At 36.6% G+C, this 18,319-nt stretch overlaps 3 protein-coding genes across 4 annotated transcripts; 2 read left to right on the forward strand and 1 right to left on the reverse strand.

Annotated features, from left to right (window-relative positions):
• The first annotated feature begins 601 nt into the window (after positions 1–601).
• On the forward strand, positions 602–8,827 carry LOC112775568 (uncharacterized). Of its 2 annotated transcripts, none has more exons than XM_025819268.3 (12): positions 602–1,316; positions 1,409–1,556; positions 1,890–2,044; positions 2,365–2,547; positions 2,711–2,786; positions 3,134–3,211; positions 3,903–3,988; positions 6,500–6,573; positions 7,122–7,167; positions 7,416–7,525; positions 7,626–7,800; positions 8,200–8,827. In XM_025819268.3, the coding sequence occupies exons 1-12, from the start codon at positions 1,056–1,058 to the stop codon at positions 8,278–8,280; spliced, it is 1,473 nt and encodes a 490-aa protein (XP_025675053.1). In that variant the 5' UTR covers positions 602–1,055; the 3' UTR covers positions 8,281–8,827. The 2 variants fall into 2 exon arrangements, with proteins under 2 accessions (XP_025675053.1, XP_025675052.1); XM_025819267.3 differs by having other exon boundaries at positions 755–1,316; positions 8,470–8,827.
• Positions 8,828–11,738: 2,911 nt separating this feature from the next.
• Positions 11,739–14,567, forward strand: LOC112775140 (glycosyltransferase BC10). The gene is made up of 2 exons (XM_025818616.3): positions 11,739–13,104; positions 13,669–14,567. The coding sequence occupies exons 1-2, from the start codon at positions 12,544–12,546 to the stop codon at positions 14,302–14,304; spliced, it is 1,197 nt and encodes a 398-aa protein (XP_025674401.1). The 5' UTR covers positions 11,739–12,543; the 3' UTR covers positions 14,305–14,567.
• A 23-nt stretch (positions 14,568–14,590) lies between these two features.
• On the reverse strand, positions 14,591–18,319 carry LOC112775139 (probable leucine-rich repeat receptor-like protein kinase At1g68400). The gene is made up of 2 exons (XM_025818615.3): positions 16,395–18,319; positions 14,591–15,592 (listed from the first exon to the last, which is right to left on the reverse strand). Exons 1-2 carry the CDS (start codon positions 17,767–17,769, stop codon positions 14,931–14,933), a joined length of 2,037 nt encoding a protein of 678 aa, XP_025674400.1. The 5' UTR covers positions 17,770–18,319; the 3' UTR covers positions 14,591–14,930.

An 18,319-nucleotide genomic window follows, 5' to 3' on the forward strand; every position in this document is an offset into this window, starting at 1 on the left:
TATCTTAGGGTTGTTGAGATCTCTTTTCTAGAAGTGGGTGAGAGATTTGGGGAAAGCGGTTACTCGTTTGGATAGGCGTTGGTTGCTTGCCTACGTCGAACCTGACCTCTTAGAGGAGGTCGGACATGCAGTGGAAGCCAATCTTTTAGATTGGACCCTTTAACTTGATTGGGCCTGGCTTTGAGCTTTTGGGTCAGGGTATGAACAATACTTTATTTGAAAATAAAATAAAATTTGAGAGATTGATTTTCGAGTTATCTTTTTTTAAAAGATCTTTTAGAGAAGTAAAATTAATTTTATATTTGGATATCTCATATAAAAAAATATTTTTATTTATCAATTATTTTGAATATAATAATATAAAAATATTTATTTATTTATTTATTATATGAAAAACATTATTTTTTTTAAAAAAAAATATCTTTTGATACAAAGATATAAATTATAGTTTTTTAAAAAGAATTTTTTTATCTTTTCGTACTTTTATATTTATTACTAAAATTTTATGAAACACTAAAAAATAAAAAATATTTTGTTTAAAAATATTGAATTAATATATTTTATATTTTTTTAATAAAAAATATAAAAACACTAAAAAGATACAATTTCTTTTTTTATCATTTCTATCAATTTTTTAGTATTATATTTTTTTAAATATTTTAAATAAAAATAAAAATAAATTAGATTATTATAATTTATTTTTTTATATTTAATTTATTATCATTATATAAAAAAAAAAAAAGCTAATGTTTATGTCATTGCATGTGTATTGTTGTCAGGGTGGTCCTGTTTGTCTTGTTCGCAAACCCAAACATGGTTCCGACCACCAAACTAACTTGTTTCACTGATGGCTCATCCACCTACCACGGTGGTAGCCTTTAAATGCCGTTGACTGCGCCACCCACTTACCTCCCTTTGGAGTCTGAGTCTGGGATACCTATTTCCCTTGTTTGCAACGAAAATGATTACTCTCTAATCTAAATTTGACTCTCCAAAATTACACTTGTCTCACTCCGTGACCTTCAAAATTCACTCTTCTCTACTTCCCCATTCACATGGCAGCTCACACACTCGCTTTGATCATCGAAAACCCTTCCAACCATCACGAGTTCCTCCTCGTCAAGCAGCCTCGCCCTCCCAAATTCCACGACCAAGAATACGATTCCTTCGTCGATTCTGATCTCTGGGACTTGCCTTCCGCTCTCTTGAATCCGTTGCAGCCAGGATCGGAGCCGCCGGTTGCGGTGGAAGTGGCTGGCTCGCATTCTGAGGAGCTCAATTTGGGTCAATTCGACATTCGTTCAGCACTCAATGAGGTACTTAAGAGTAAAGACTATATCTTGTTGAGGAAATTAGAATTTTGTGCTTTGGTGATTGCAAAATTCATGTTAAATGTTTTTGCATATAGGTATTTCTACAAATAGGGTTTGGGGAAGTTGAAGGTGGAGAGTGGAAGTTTTACAAATATATCAAGGAAGCTGCGTTTGGACCCGGTTTGCCCCATAACACAGTCTTCATTGCGGGAAAATTGGTAACTGAAGACGTTGCCTTGCTAGGTGGTTTCTCTTTCCTTGCTATCCAAGTTTTCTGTAGTTCATAATATGATAAAAAGATGTTTGTATTGGGCAGTATGTCATGAATGTTTATTTGGTTAGGACAAATAGGTCGAAGGTTTACAAGCTCATGTGCCAATCAGTTTTTCTGTTTCACTTTCTTTCGAGTGGATGAGTGCTTGTTCCTACGTTGGACGAGGCAGTGAATTGGCTAGTTTAATAAAGACCAATGCCGCTGTTTACTTTTATGTAGTATTAGTCTGTGTTTGCTTGTTGATCCATTTTGAATTTTGATACTATATTTATGTCAACAGCATATCTAATTCACATATGCAGATTCACATAAATGGATGTCCGTCCAGAGCTGTCTTAATTTGCTTCTGGAAGTGAAGCCACAAGACGATCGTGTTGGACCATTGGTAGTCGTTGGTCATATAAACAACTCATTTGACTGTGCTAAGTGGAAAGTCCCACCAGCCATAAACTACCAGGTTTGTTTTCTTGAACTTTCTTAGTGCTTATTGAATAAAGTGAAAACCTCCTCCAGATTAGGGAGTTGTTGAAACTTTAAATGTGACATGGATTGTTAATTTTCGATAACCAAGAATTTGTAAAATAAACTATTTATACGCATCTTATGGCTGCAATTTGATAATGTGAACCAAGGAAGGATTAGCAGGGTTATTTTTTATATGCTGGTGCAAAATGGATGAAAAGGGGGTTTTTCTTTCATTGCTATAATTTTCTTATAATTTTCAAAGTCATTCTCTTTATATGCTGGTTCAAAATGGAAAACTTGTTCCATTTTCAGGAGTACCCTCCTGGTGTTATACTTATACCTATGGAAAGTAGAACCGCAAAGCCTTTTAGCACAACAAACTTGGTTGTATTTGCACCTGCAAATGCTTCAAATGATTGTGAGGATAATAATTTTATTGCATGTGGAGATGCACTAATTGTTGATCCAGGATGTTTATCAAGATTCCATGGAGAGGTATACTTTCACATGACTATTGAACAATTTATGTGTAAACATGCTTTTTATTTTTCCTTTGTTTCCTATTTCTTCTATGGATCCATTGCTTGGACTAATAATTAATTTCTATATTATCAAATTTGTTTTACTAAAATGTAACTTATGACTCTGTAATCATCAGCTAGAGAAAGTTGTTACTACTTTGCCAAGAAGACTAGTGGTCTTTGTTACTCATCATCACCATGACCATGTAGATGGTAAGTCATTCCTAGAACTATAGCTGTTTATGATCCTTTAGTGCACATTGCATTATGAGTACACAGTACAGTTGGTGAAATGTATGCAGTTCATAAGAAGCCATTTCACTTTGTTATTTCTTAACTAAATCTAAGTGAGTAACAAAAAGCATCTAAGCTGGATATGATCTTATATTTGTTAGCTCTGCACTCAAGTGTACCTCACAAATTATCACCTTTTTTTTTCCTGTCTTCTGACAGAAGCTACTGTCTGTTCTTAGTTCAGTCTTCTATGTGGAAACTGATATTTAAGATGTAATTATCTGCAGATTATTTTAATTCTCATATATTGTAAACCTTTATGACAGGTCTATCTGTCATACAAAAGTGCAATCCTGATGCCACCTTGTTAGCACATGAGAATACCATGCGCCGCATAAGCAAAGGTTATATTTTTGTTTTTATGTAATATTCTTGGTGACAGTTTGCAGGCAAGTATAATTTCCTTAGTCAACTCAACAACTGTGCAGCTGGAAACTTGGTTAAAGAAATGAAATTATTTTGAATTTGTCATGATATGATGAAATTTCATATATTGAGAATTTGTGTAAATGGTTTATGATATCAAAACTACCAAGACTTCGCTACAAATCTTAAAGTAGTCACACTACTTTTGTAGAGCCCAAAATTTGGGATCTCTCACAATCTCTATGATTAGAGTTTAGAGTTCTTCTTCTGCTATTTTTGAGATCATTAAAAAATGAAATTGATTTGATTCAATTTAGAGACTGAATCTCATATTTGAAAATTGAAATCTATTTTTAAAATTATTTGAATTGATTTACAAAATAATTTTGGTGTCTGGATCACATCATGGATGAGTTGATACAATTTTAAAAAGGGTGGCATAGTGCATGAAGCTTCCATCTACTGGGATTTGGGAGGAGAGATATTACTATTTCATCAAGGCTTTCCCTTCAGTTGAAATATATATTTTTTTATCCTATGTTTATCAGTATTTTTGAGGTATATTTCAGATTATTTTTATTTATATATCTATTAGATTTCTATATTTTGACCTGATATACAAAAAATAAAACTTCACCAAGTTGGTCAACTGATATTCTAGGATTACAGATGACTGGTCACTTGGCTATACCTCAGTTACTGGAGATGATGAAATTAACATTGGTGGTCAGAGATTAAGAGCTATTTTTGCACCGGTATTTTTCATGTTGTAATCCTTCTTTTAACAGGCGTGTCATGTTAACATTTTAGCATCTTTCTTGAATTGTCCATGTTGGGTGCAATAATGTCAATTTCTAGAACTTATGTACTGTATAAACAACAACAACAACAACAAAGTCTTATGCTACTAAGTGGGGTCGGTTACATGAATCAAACGACGCTATTGAGTTTTATCATGTATCATGTCTATAAAAAGACCGTTTACATGTAGATCTTGTTTGACCACCTCATGGATGGTCTTCTCATGTCTTCTTCTATCTTTCACCCCTTGTCCATCTTTCATTTCATCTACCTTCCTAACTGGGTGTTCTGTCGGTCTTCTTCTCATATGTCCGAACCACCTGATACGCGATTCTACCATCTTTTTCACAATAGATGCTACTCCAACCCTCTCTCTTATATCTTCATTCCTTATTCTATCCAATCGCGTATGACCACTCATCCATCTCAACATCTTCATCTCTGTCAAAATTTAGTTTATGTTCGTGCTCCCCTTTGGCCGCCCAACACTCTGTACCATAAAACATAGTTAGTCGGATAGCAGTGCGATAGAATTTACCTTTAAGTTTTAAAGACACTTTTTTGTTATATATAAAACCAGACGCACTCCGTTATTTTGACCAACCTGCTTGGATCCTATGATTTACATGCTATTCAATTTCTCCATTATCCTATATAATACACCCAAGATACTTAAAACTCTTAACTTTTCGTAGGATGTTATCTCCAATATTCACCTCTATATTAGGGTTTTCCCTTCGCAGGCCGAACTTACATTCCATATATTCCATCTTGCTACGGCTCATGTGCAGCCCATACACTTCTATAGCTTCTCTTCATAACTCCAACTTCTTATTTAAGTCTTCCCTTGACTCTCCCATAAGAACGATATCATCGGCAAAAAGCATGCACCATGATACAGGTTCTTGAATATGCTCTGTGAGTACTTCCAAGACTAATATGAAAATGTATAGACTTAAGGATGATCCCTGGTGTAATCCTATATCAATAGGAAATTTTTCTGTCACACCACCTTGAGTCTTCACACTAGTTGTAGCCTCATCATACATGTCTTTAATTGCACGAATATATGCGATCTTTATTCTTTTTTTTTTTCTAAAACTTTCCATATGACCTCCCTTGGCACCCTATCATACGCATTTTCCAAATCAATAAACACCATATGTAGATTATTTTTATTACTACGATACCTCTCCATCATCCTTCTTAATAGGTATATTGCTTTAGTGGTGGATCTGCCTGGCATAAAACCAAATTGGTTATCTGTTACTTCTGTCTCTTGTCTCAGCCTCCGTTCTATCACCCTTTCCCATAACTTCATGGTATGGCTCATGAGTTTGATCCTTCTATAGTTTTCGCAACTTTGTATATCCTCTTTATTCTTGTAGATAGGTACCAAGGTACTCTTCCTCCACTCATTTGGGATCTTCTTAGACTTTAAAATCTCATTAAAAAGCTTGATTAACCAACTGACGTATTTCTTTCCAAGGCCCTTCCAAACTTCAATCGGGATATTATCGGGTCCTACTGTCCTGCCATTTTTCATCTGCTTTAGAGCCTCTTTTACTTCGAATTCTCGAATCCTTCGATAGTAGTCGAAGTTTTGATCTTCTTCCCTCGTGCATAATCGACCAAGGCTCGGAAGAGTCTTTTGTCCTTCATTAAATAACTCATAGAAGTAGTTCTTCCACCTTTCATTGATCTTCTCCTCTTGAGCCAATACCTCCCCGTCTTTATCCTTTATGCACTTAACCTGATCCAAGTCTCTCGTTCTTCTTTCACGGCTCTTTGCGATTCTATATATATCTTTTTCCCCTTCTTTCGTGCCTAAGGACTGGTAGAGACCCTCATATGCTCGTTTTTACTTCACTTACAGCCACTTTTGTTTCTTTCTTAGCCGCCTTATATTTTTTCCAATTATCTGCATTGCGGCACAAAGAACACTCTTTAAAGCACACCTTTTTTGCTTTTATTTTTTCTTGTACATTCGCATTCCACCACTTGGACTCCTTTATGTACTGTATACGTTTCAAAATTTGATTTAAGATGTATGACCAGGTTAATTGCAGATCCACCACTTCTTTATTTTACCCTTTCCTTATATGATGGAAAACTTCCATAAAAGAATCTGTTGGAGATGCTCAAAGAGTATCATGCACACATGGCTTAACCTTTTAAGTTTGAATTAATTCGTAGCTTGGTGTCAATAGTTCTTTCAAACAGTGAACCTGTGCTTTGTCCATGCTTTAAATCCTATGTGCTTTTGCTTGCAGGAGTGTCTTAGAGTTCTAGGTTAAAAACCAAGCATGCACTCTTCCAGTAACACTCTAGGGTTGAACTTTTCCATCACCAAGTTTAAAAAATATCTCAAACTATATCAAGCATTACTTGAATTCAAATGTTATAATCTCTGTAAAATTGCTTCCCTGTTCTGATGAAGATGAAAAATTCTTTTTTCGGTTCAGGGACATACAGATGGTCATTTGGCACTGCTTCACAAGAACACTCACTCATTGATTGTGGGGGATCATTGTGTAGGGTAAGATTCCATACAATATCATAGTTTAAAATTTGGAACTACTGTACTTTCATTGTAGACATCTTCCTTCATATGACATCATTTTTAGTTCTGTCTACTAATAAAGATACTATAACCAAACTAACTGGGGATGTTTCACAGAATATCAGATAATCCAAGTTAGCTGATTTGCTATCTTAAGAAAATAAAACTGCTTTAGCTGTCTTCCTTTCTTTTTTGGGCAAGTGAATGTGTTGATATATGTGGATACAGGAAGAGCATAGAATGATGAGACTAATATAAGAGTGTCATATTATTTTTTTAATTATTATTATTATTATTATTATTATTATTATTATTATTATTATTTGCTAAGCATCACTTAGATCTCCAAGAAAAAAAATGCCCCTATCAAAATTGAACAAAGAAATAGGTAGTTTGCATAGTGTGATTTATAAAAAGAAACAGATTTCCTCTTTGGAAGTTGCAATATAACATAAGGCCTATTTCATCTTCTAGGTCTTTTTTGATAAGGACTTCTGATATCATACCAATTTGCTTTGTTTCAGTCAAGGAAGTGCTGTTCTGGACATAACTTCTGGTGGAAATATGACTGTAAGTGGGAATAAAGCTTGTTAGTTATGATGCTAAAAGCATCTATGTTCTTGTTCTTATATCAGATTACAAGTGAGAACCATTGCTCTGCATTATTGGCTTCAGTTTTTTCAAAATGAATTGCGTTCTCTGCGATCTAGAGATTACCATGCACTTTAGAAAATCAACCATTGACATGAGAAAGTTATTATAAAAGAAAATAACAATGTACTAGATGTTCTTTTGCTTAGTATGATTGTCATCTGCAGGAATACTTCCAAACAACATACGAATTTCTCAAGCTCTCACCACATGTTTTAATATCAATGCATGGGAGAATAAATCTCTGGCCAAAGCAGATGCTGTGTGGATATCTGAAGTACAATCCTTTAATCACTTCCTTTATGTGAATATAGGTTAATAGTAACAGTTATTAAGTCAGAATCACTGACTGTAAGGATTGTTATCACTATTTTCAGGAACCGTAGGAATAGAGAAGCTAATATCTTGAAAGCAATTGAAGGCGGAGCGAAAACATTGTTTGACATTGTTGCATATGTATACGCTGATGTTGACCGCGGTGCCTGGGTTGCTGCATCATCAAATGTGAGGCTCCATGTGGATCACCTAGCCCAACAGCATAAATTACCAAAGGTAATGAGTAATGACTATTGAGCTGTAAAGTTTGAGCACTTCCTTTAGTTCCTTCAAATTATTAATAAATTCTCCATATCTAGTGTTTAAAAAATACATGCATAACAAAATTCCTAATAAATGAACAACACAAAATAGTCTTGTCTGATTAGGTGAGGAATTGAGTTTCCTAATAAACATTGTAATAAAATTCCCCAATTTCCTTACAAGTATTTTTGACGACTTATATTTTTGTTCTTGTATAGTGTATATATTACTCTTTCTTTATTATGTCATGCATCTTTTTATGTATCATATCATGTTTTTGGAAAATTGTTCGGCGAGGATATTTAAATCAATAACACATGAAGACTCCAAATTAATGAGACTTAGACAATTTCTATGAGTATATTTGTGCAGGATTTCTCTCTAGAAACTTTCAATTCCAGTTTGGTTGAATTTGCTGACACTATGGGTATAAGTATGAAGAGAATGCAGTAGCTGGTTCCCTGAGTACTTAGGAGCTTCTTCCGTTGCATTTTCTCTGTAAAATTTGTAGCCCTATATAGAAATATAATTGTTTGTAATCAAGTGGCCATAGATAGTGGAAATTTCAGGCAATAATTGTCTAAAGTACATGGCATGTGTAACAATCTGAGTGAGTAACTACTGCTGCATCTTCCTTCATAGGAGTTTTCAATCCAGAAGTTCAAAAATACATGCGGGCTGCAATTTGTATCTCGATGGATATGGGCTTATACTAGTGGCAGTTTACATATAGGGAAATCTTCATTTCTCATTGCTGGTGTTGTGGCTGGAATTGCTGTATTGTATTCTGTCAAAAGCAAGTTAAGTAACCAAACAAGTTAGGTACCTATGTGAAGAAGTTATACCTTGGTGATTATGGTTTATGATGTTAATGAAGCAAACTGGCATTAGAAATGTACCATGTTATGATATTTACAAGAAGAAATTCTTGGAAATTTTAGATCAATAGGTTCATGAACTGTTATCATTTATCAACGAGTTTGTTATTCATTTTCGAAAAGGACTCTATTAACATTAATTCACTTACCCTTCAGATTGGTTAATGCATGCAAGTAATTTGCTTGAAATGATAATTTACTATAATGATTAATGAGTAGCAGAGTTAAATCATGTGCTAATGTGCTATGGTTTTAATTTGGTTTTATCCTAAAAGAAACACAATTCTCGGATAAAAAATTATGGGAAGAGAGAACAGAAATATGACCTGTTCTTTTGTTCAAGAGAAACCCAAACTGCATGTGGAAATTGAATATTTAAACCTAAACTTGTAGTTTGGTGTTGACCTCTTATGCCCTTTATTTTGTGGTTACCCCTATCTTTGTGACCAAAATCATTCTGACTTTTATGCGGTTGGTGTCATTCTTAAATTTAAACCGGATGCATAGTTTTGTACAAGTAGAATTGTTGTGGGGAGTAGAATGTTGACTTTGAAGTCCCAAGAGAGGTAGAGACACTGATTTTAAAAGCTAAGAATTGTTTACGTGGTATGTAATAAACTTTTGCTGTGTCCTATGTGTCCTTGATGTTTTTGAGGAAGTCATCAAGTGATCGACTCTTCCCATAATGAATAACAAATAAGATGAAACCTTTCAATCATTTAATTAAAAGACCATTTAATAATACTTATTGTTAAAATAATAATAATAACAAATCATTCTACTTCGAAGTTCTATATCACCATCAATGGACAATTGACCGTGAAGAAAACAAGGAAAACCATTAACTTATTCACAAATCATTTAAAATAGTTTAAAGTTGAGACATAGGCGGCAACGGGATTTCTTGTCTTTCATACCATATTGCTGCCCTTCATCACTTACGTCGAAGACATATGAACTATACATCAAATAAATAAAACACAACCTTTCATTTTCTTGGAAACCTTTTTAATTTCCAAAGAATGTCACTTTCTTTCTTTTGTTATTATTTTCTTGTTTTCTTGCACTTTTATTTACACTTTAGCTGGTGGGTTTTTCAAGAACCAAATGCGATTAATATCTTTTTTTCACTTCCTTTTTTTGTGATTTATTTTCTCATTTTATAAATACTAGTGATTCAATTTTTTTCTAAAATAAATTTACTATGGACTTATAAATGATAACTTTATTTGTTCATTCATTTTATCACATGTCCATCTTTAGAAAATCTTGTTAAATTTTTTCAAATCTTTACAGCTTCTTTGAAGGATATATTTTAAGAAACAAAAGATTTAGACATCAAAAGCAACAATTTCATAAACAATCCAAGGAGGAATCAACATTCTAGTGGAATTGATAATTCTATTTTAAGTATATAGTGTTATGTATAATCTGTTTATACCATTTATATATTAAGTTTGACCTCGGATTAAAAAACTTTTAATCACCAAAATAATGAAATAAAACTTCTTAATTATGAATTATCACAAGAAGAAATTCATTATAATTATAATTCACATGACATTATTTTTTTCTAAGAATATATTCATTTCATTTGAGAGTCAAATTATTTCAAGTCAATCTATTTTATAAGCATGCGGCTTATTATAGAGTAGACTATGTCCAATTGTCCACAAAGTAAATCCAGCCTCATTCCACTGACTTCGATTAGTTTAGGTGCCTATTTGTTTGATATATTCAATTTTAATTTAATAAAAAATTAAAATATTTTTTTAAACATACTCAAATATGACAATGTGTTTAATCTTATTTTTCTCAAAAGTGATAAAAAATACTTTCTCTCAATAAAAAAGACTCTACAACTAGGGGTGTTCAAGACCTAACCCGGCTCGAAATCTGGCCCGAATCCAAGACATATTTTATTGAGTTCGGACTTTCATTTCTTACCCAGTGTTGTTTTCGGGTTGGACTCGGGTTTCGCTTTGGGTCGCCTGGGCCGACCCGAAGTTACTTTTTACAAAAAAAAATATTTGAATTAATTAGTAATGTTATATTATACTTTTATAATTTAATTAATATTTTTTATATTATACGATATTATTTTTGCTTTAAAATAATTTATTTTAATATAAATATGAGCTAACAATTGTTAAATTTATTTTTAAAAGTAAAAATTTATTATTTTAATATATAAAATTTACAAATTTGTATATAATTGTATACTAATATTTTATCAGGTCAACCCGGTTTAACCCGATTTCTTTTCGAGTCACTTCGAATCGAATCAAAATAGATCCGGTGTCCTTTTAAAACCAGATCTGAATCTACTTAAATCTAGCCTGGCTCGACCATAAACACCCCTATCTATAACCAATAGTTAATTTATACTTTAATGTTAATAAAATATTAAAATATTATTATAATGGAGAGTGCTAGGTAAACAATGACTATCTTGAACAACATGAACAACCACCAATTAAATAAAAACACACTACACCTCTAAATTACCCACCTAAATCTTAATATTAAAATAATCATCCGTACACCTAGTAAAATTAACATCCGATATATCTATTATTCATATTGTTTAATATCTTCACTGTCTACCTTTATTTTTCCTATTATAATTTATCTATACGAATTTTCCAGTTGTCTGGCTTCTTTGACCGTAATATTACCCTATTTTTATATCTTTTCAATATTTCATTGCCAAAACAAAAGAGCATGTTAAACTTGAAACTTCAACTTGAAACTTCAACTTGAAACAGCAAGGTGGGCTTGATTATTGGAAATTTGGAATGTTCCCTTTCCCTTTCTCTTTCCCTTGGCTGAAAAGTCTTCAATATGCGTGGTGGCTTCTCCATTTGGAATCCCCCTTATTGGGCATCAAACACCCCTTTTCGCCTTTTAAGGGATCCACATATAAATAAATAAATAATAATTTTTTAATTTAAAAAAAATGGAATAGAAGAAACGCAAGTCAGTAACCAAACACGGGATAACACAGGAACGCGTTGGCATAGTAATACTAAGGACCATTGCGGTGGCGGCTACGTAACTTAGTCCTCGTCGTAACATTATTACATAACATAACATAACATACAATACATATTCCAATGTCAAAAATTACACATAGAAAACGTCCCATAATTGAGTAACAGATGGCACCACATAAATAACTTAATTATTAGTGATTAGAGATGCTTCCAATGGGGGCGTGTTGTCTTGTGTGATATAAATAATGGTTCCTTGTAACCAAAAGTAACACAACATAATCTTCTACAGGTTTCTGAAACGAGCGCTTAACGGTTTCCTTCTTTATTGGCCAATTTTATTTAGTTGCTTTCATAGGAAGCTGTTATTCTTTCTGGAACAAAAGAAGAAGAAAGAAGAAAGAAGAAATTGAACAAAAGGGTTAAGAGTATAAAGAACTAGCCGGAGACTCTTCTATTCAGTGGTCTCCGAAGCCATCATCAACTTGTTGTGTATGGCAGCTGCTCCTCCATTAAATTGTGGGGGAGAGATTTTGATTTCTATCAAACTTTCCTTATTTATATACTATCTCTGAACATTTTGGAGATTCTTTTGTCCTTTAACTTCTTTTCTTATCCCTCATATATTGGGTCAGCAGATCCTTATTTGATTGAGTCATTATTTGTGATCACAGAGATTTTGATCAGAACATAAGTTTGTTGCTGACACTTTCACTGCTACAACTTGTCTTTCAAGCTTTCTCATCAACACCATAAAGCAAGGAACAGATTCTGTAAATTGTTCATCTTTTCAAATATTTTGTTATCAAGGAATTTTTCTTTTGCTATTTACTCCCCCAAAAAGAATGAAAAGCTCAACTAGTCAATACCCTGTAAATTCTGTTTCCAAGCTTTTCAATGCTCAACTCCATTTTGTTCGGTTTCTTACCTATATCTTGATTCTGGGGTTTGGTGTCACCATTGGAGTCATCTTTAGTTTCTACCTTAAAGACTGCACCTTTAGTCTCCAATTCACTCAGTTATCAGTCTCAGCCTTACCCCGAAAAGCGTCTATGCAGCCGCCGCCGCCACCACCACCGATCACGGAAACACAGACGTCCAATCACAGCCATGTAGGATTAAAGGAGTTCCTTAAGCCTCCTCCAATCATGCATGACATGGATGATAAGGAGCTTATGTGGAGGGCTTCAATGAGTGCAAAGATCCCTGAGTACCCCTTTGATAGAGTTCCAAAGGTGGCATTCATGTTCTTGACAAGGGGTCCTTTGTTCTTTGCACCTTTGTGGGAACAATTCTTCAAAGGGCATGAAGGGTATTACTCAATATACGTGCACTCCAATCCATCTTTCAATGCTTCACAACCTGAGAAGAATTCAGTGTTTCATGGCCGCAGAATTCCCGGCAAGGTTAGTTAGTAGTACTTTGTTACGTTGTTTACCTATTTGCCTTCATCTGAATTATTAATGTTGATTAGATTATCGAAATCAAACCATAGGATAGTCTCTGTTGTCCTGTGCAAATTGTCTTGTTATGTTTGTTGCTATGCAAACTGCTTATTCTAATGAAAACAGTTAAAGGGAAACCTATTAAAACGGAAAGGAGACAATAAAATAGGAAATACAACATATTGCGGACTAATGGTAATGATTTATAGAAAGATAAATCGATAATTATGGGTAGGGAAAACGGTAAAATAAAATAAAGTTTTATCACTAGCTTAAGTTATGGGTATGGTATGGTATGGTCGCATTCACCAGTCATGGGCCTCTCTTGACTTATTTGGTACATTTAATTTCAACTGTACGAAGGTTGATACATTTAATTATTTTGAATACATTGATTGCTACAAAGGCATATCCCATTTGCATGAATGTGAGACCCTAACTGAGGCATTCCCTTTGACTGATATTTCATTATTCACAACCAGAAACCTTCACTAGTTAATAATATCTGTTATGACATGAATGCAGGAAGTGCAATGGGGGAATGTGAACATGGTTGAAGCAGAGCGTCGCCTTCTGGCAAACGCACTCCTTGATGTCTCAAACCAAAGATTCGTTCTCTTATCGGAATCATGCATACCAATCTTCAACTTCACAACCGTCTACTCATACTTAATGAACTCAACACAAAACTATGTCATGGCCTATGATGAGAACAGTCCGGTGGGTCGCGGGCGATATAGCATCCGGATGCTGCCGGACGTGAGCCTTAGGCAATGGAGAAAAGGGTCCCAATGGTTTGAGATGGACAGAGAGCTTGCACTTGAAGTGGTATCAGACAGAAAGTACTTCCCAATTTTTCAGCAATATTGCAGAGGTTCATGTTATGCAGACGAACATTACTTGCCAACATATGTGAGCATCAATTTTTGGGAAGGGAACTCTAATAGGAGTTTGACCTTTGTTGACTGGTCAAGGGGTGGTCCACACCCAGCAACGTTCATGAGATCTGAGGTCACTGTGGAGTTCTTGGAGAAGCTAAGGAGCAAGAGATGCCAGTATAATGGGAACAGCACAAATGTTTGTTTTCTGTTTGCTAGGAAGTTCTTGCCTAATACTTTGTCAAGGCTTCTCAACCTTGCACCTGAGGTCATGCACTTCTAATCCTCCTACCTTAGCTGCAAATACACCACTTATAACTAAAACTTCATTATTTAATTCATTCTTTTTCATCTTGTAAACTACTTATTTTTTTAATAGTTAATTATAAGATATAGAGCTATGGCTATGCTAGCTGTCTATTGGGTCTTGTGTGTCTCTTATTGCTGGTCGCAAATGACATCACAAACTCAAGTCTAATTTAATTTTGCTAATCAAAGAAGAAATGATTTTCTTTGAGGGTCCATTTCGGACAACATCACCCATAATTAAGCTGTCCTAATGAAATGTCTTTCCATCAAAACATGGCAAGGTATGATTTGATTTTCTTCGGGAAACCCAATTGGACAATGTCAACCAGTATCAAACTGACCCAAGAATGCCTTCACCAACCAATGCCTAAACATACTAGTCAACGAATTCTAGAAAGGGAAAATTTTCACCTTGTAAATCAGAGTCCCATTTTTTACTCTATAAACCCACATCGCATTCACATGCTGTAATTTGAGGACACCCTTGATCGAAAATTTAACTCGGAATTCAGGTGAGTGAGTCAAAGGGCTAGAAGGGAAAAAAAAAAAAGATAAAAAAACCCAATGATCTGATTTACAACGCTACCTAAGGTTTATTATTCACTGACTAGCTCCACATGCATCTTCGGAGACGGAAGGTGACTCAGACACAGAGTCCAACGTGTCATGACACGGTGACACCTGGACCCCACGCAACTCCTCGATCATCTTGACCACGTGGCTCATGCTAGGCCGTTGATCAGGTGCAGGGGCAGTGCACGCCATAGCAACCTGCAACAGCCCAACCATCTCCTCTTCAATGTCCTTGTACCTCATCAGCTCCAAATCAAATACCTCAGCGGTCCATTCCTCCCTCACAACGGACTGGACCCACCTTGGCAGGTCCACCGCGGGCGCACCAGCACCCTCCACCGCCGAGGGGCACTTCCCCGTCAGCAACTCAAGCAAGAATACACCGAACGAGTACACGTCAGACTTTTGGGACTGTTTTCGACCGTCAGATGACACCTCGGGAGCACGATAGCCGTTGGATCTGACACCAGATGTTGATGGGCCTGGGCCCGCGAACACGGAGAGCCCAAAATCTGATACCCGGGCGTTTCCCTGCTTGTCTAAGAGAATGTTGGTGGATTTGATGTTTCCGTGGTTGAGCCTGAGGGACTTACACGAGTTGTGAATGAAGGCCACGCCACGCGCCGCTCCAGCTGCTATCTTGAGCCGAGTGGTCCAGTCCAGTGGGGTTCTCCCCGGTCCTCGGTTCCCTGTTTCACGGACAACCAAGTTAAATTACCATTTTGCCACTTTTATTTTCCAACGCACTTATTTAGCCATGTTCATTATCATTGATGCGGTAAACGACGAGAGGAGAAAGGCCAAATGTGGTTCTGCAAAAGAACATAAAGCTAACGAGGCTGAACTAAAATAAAGACACCACTTGTATTCTTTTTTTTTTTTTTAAATTTAAAGTAATTGAATAAAGCCGGTGTCTTAGTCCTAGGCGATGCAGAGTGTGTTTTGTTTTGCATAATGCAACACAAATATACAATAGTTCCCTATTCAAACGTGGTTATGATTGTGAAGGAATACTGTTTATTCAGCTCAACAGTTACTTTTGTCTTCAATGGTTTGGGAAGGGAATGCATTAAAAAATACTATTATTATGGGCATGGAATATTATCATACTATTACAGTGTTTGTTAGAAAAGAAAGTACTCATAACAAAATATCACATGGTATGAGTGAGTGGTCCTACTTCAAATTTTGGAGGAGCCTCAAAATGGACCCCCCCCCCTCTTCCCGGCGGGGAATTAAAGATAAAGCAGCGTTGTGGCTTTGATGCATATAGGTAACCTTTGATTGTATAATATCATAATTTATCAATGTATAATTAGATGCATGGCGCCCTCTCTCTTTTGGGGGTATCTTCCTATCTTTATCTTGCCAGAAAATGAAAGCAAAGAATTTGAATTGAATTGACTTTATTCGCTTTGAAGGGCAAGTAAAGAACAAAAATGAATCTCATGTGACCCACTAAAAATGGAAGGAAAAGAAAGCATGACGTACCATGAAGGAGCCAGAACAAGCTTCCATTGGGCATGTAATCGTAGACCAACAACTTCTCATCTCTGGCAAAATAGTAAGCCCTCAAGCTCACGATATTCTGATGCCTCAACCTTCCAAGAAGCTCCATGTGCTGCTCGAACTCTCTCTTCCCTCCAATCTGCGCATCTTTCAGCCTCTTCACCGCAACAACGTTCCCATCATCAAGAACCGCTTTGTACGCCGTTCCGAACCCACCTTTTCCCAGCATCTCAGCAGACGCTCGAAGCAAGTCCTCCAATTCGAACCTCTTCTCGCCTTCGAAGAACACCATTTTCCCCCTCTCAAACCCTCCTCCTCCTCCTTGTGCAGGGTACGGACTCGAAGAATACACAATCTTCTCGCTCTCGAAAAGCTTTGACCCTTTCCCTTCCTTCAACTTCGCCGAGTAGTTCCTCCAGAAGTAGCAATATAGAAGCAATGACACAATGCCCAGTACCAATACATCGCCCACAATTATGGCTATTAGAGCCACCGGGCTTATCTTCGAACCTCCGTTTCTATGTGTTTTCGATGTTTTTGGAGCTGCTCCACCGTCGTTTGCTGGCATTGAACTCGGGGAAGATGACACTGTTGTTGTGGCGCCGCCACGTGGCACCACTGGGGACGCAATGGCGCCCTCGGATCCGGGTTTTGTAGGGTCAGGCACCACTCCGGTGCAGTTCTGAATCGGGGCTCCGCATAGAGAAGGGTTTTGCCCGAACGAGGATACGGGGAAAGCCGAGAGCGACTTCGGTATCTCGCCGGAGAGGAGGTTCCCGGAGACGTTGAAGTCTTGCAGGTTTGGGAGGTTGACGCCAGGAATGTAGCCAGAGAAACGGTTCTCCTCGAGACGGAGAGTGAGAAGGTGGGCTAAGTGGTTGACTGTCGCCGGAATCTCGCCGGAGAGGTTATTGTGGGACAGATCGAGACGATAGAGGCGGAAGAGAGAGGTCACTGTGGCTGGAAAGTCACCGGAGAAGTGGTTGTAAGAGAGGAAGAGAAGCTTGAGGGCGGTGAAGTTAGAGAGAGAAGGAAGGGTTCCAGAGAAACGGTTTCGCTTGAGGCTGAGAACTCGCAGTTGAGTGAGTGAAGTTAATGGTTGAATGGAACCTTGGAGGTCGAGGTTCTCCAGAACGAGTCGCGTGACTCGGTTGTTGATGCAGGAGACACCGTCCCAGCTGCACAGGTTGGTGCTGTTGTTCCAACTCGTTAACTTCTCCGACGCGTCTGAACCAGCTTTGAAGGCCAAAAGAGCCTCTTTATCTTGGCTGGTAGAGCCGCTAACCAGAAGATGCATGTGAAAAACCAGAGAGAGGAACAAGGCAGCGTGAGCAACGAGGTGACTTGTTGCCGCCATTGTCGCTCTGCAGAACGAGAGAGAGAGAGAGAGAGAGAGAAAGAGAGAGAGAGAGAGCCAGTGAAGAAGAGTGAGTGTGTGTGTGCGCGAGTAATGAAGTGTATTAAGCTCACCCTAATTAATGTGAAAATAAAAGGGCTTAACGGTAATGACGGTCGATAATAATTTGGCATCCTGCAGCGTAAGGTTTTACGAGAGGGAGCGTTACTGCGCGTCTATAATAAAGACCCTACTACTAACTAGTTAGGGGTGGCAACGGGGCTGGTAGGGGCGGGTAGGGGCGGGTTTTTGCTCTACTCGATCCCGCCCCGTCCTACAGAAAACCCGCATCAAATCTGCCCCGCCCTACCCGCGGGTTGTAAAATGTTAAACCCTAACCCGCTCTTGTGGGTATTCGTCCCGCTCCTACCCGCTCCTATAATTATTAAATCTAATAAATAAAATTAAATTTTAAAAATTATATAACCACCATTTACATACATAATATAAATTAAAGTAAAAATTTATATATGATATAATATTATTAATCATTTTACTAATTATTTTATAT

Source organism: Arachis hypogaea, chromosome 19 (genome assembly GCF_003086295.3).
Source record: "Arachis hypogaea cultivar Tifrunner chromosome 19, arahy.Tifrunner.gnm2.J5K5, whole genome shotgun sequence".
Lineage (NCBI taxonomy): Eukaryota > Viridiplantae > Streptophyta > Magnoliopsida > Fabales > Fabaceae > Arachis > Arachis hypogaea.

Excerpts from the sequence above, each read along its gene's own strand:
- LOC112775140 (XM_025818616.3), top strand. The coding sequence starts at position 12,544 with ATGAAAAGCTCAACTAGTCAATACCCTGTAAATTCTGTTTCCAAGCTT. Across the intron at positions 13,105-13,668 it reads GCCGCAGAATTCCCGGCAAG|GAAGTGCAATGGGGGAATGT; the intron begins GTTAGTTAGTAG and ends ACATGAATGCAG.
- LOC112775139 (XM_025818615.3), bottom strand. The coding sequence starts at position 17,769 with ATGGCGGCAACAAGTCACCTCGTTGCTCACGCTGCCTTGTTCCTCTCT. Across the intron at positions 15,593-16,394 it reads CTTGTTCTGGCTCCTTCATG|GGAACCGAGGACCGGGGAGA; the intron begins GTACGTCATGCT and ends TCCGTGAAACAG.
- LOC112775568 (XM_025819267.3), top strand. The coding sequence starts at position 1,056 with ATGGCAGCTCACACACTCGCTTTGATCATCGAAAACCCTTCCAACCAT. Across the intron at positions 3,989-6,499 it reads TAAGAGCTATTTTTGCACCG|GGACATACAGATGGTCATTT; the intron begins GTATTTTTCATG and ends TTTTCGGTTCAG. Across the intron at positions 7,526-7,625 it reads ATGCTGTGTGGATATCTGAA|GAACCGTAGGAATAGAGAAG; the intron begins GTACAATCCTTT and ends CACTATTTTCAG.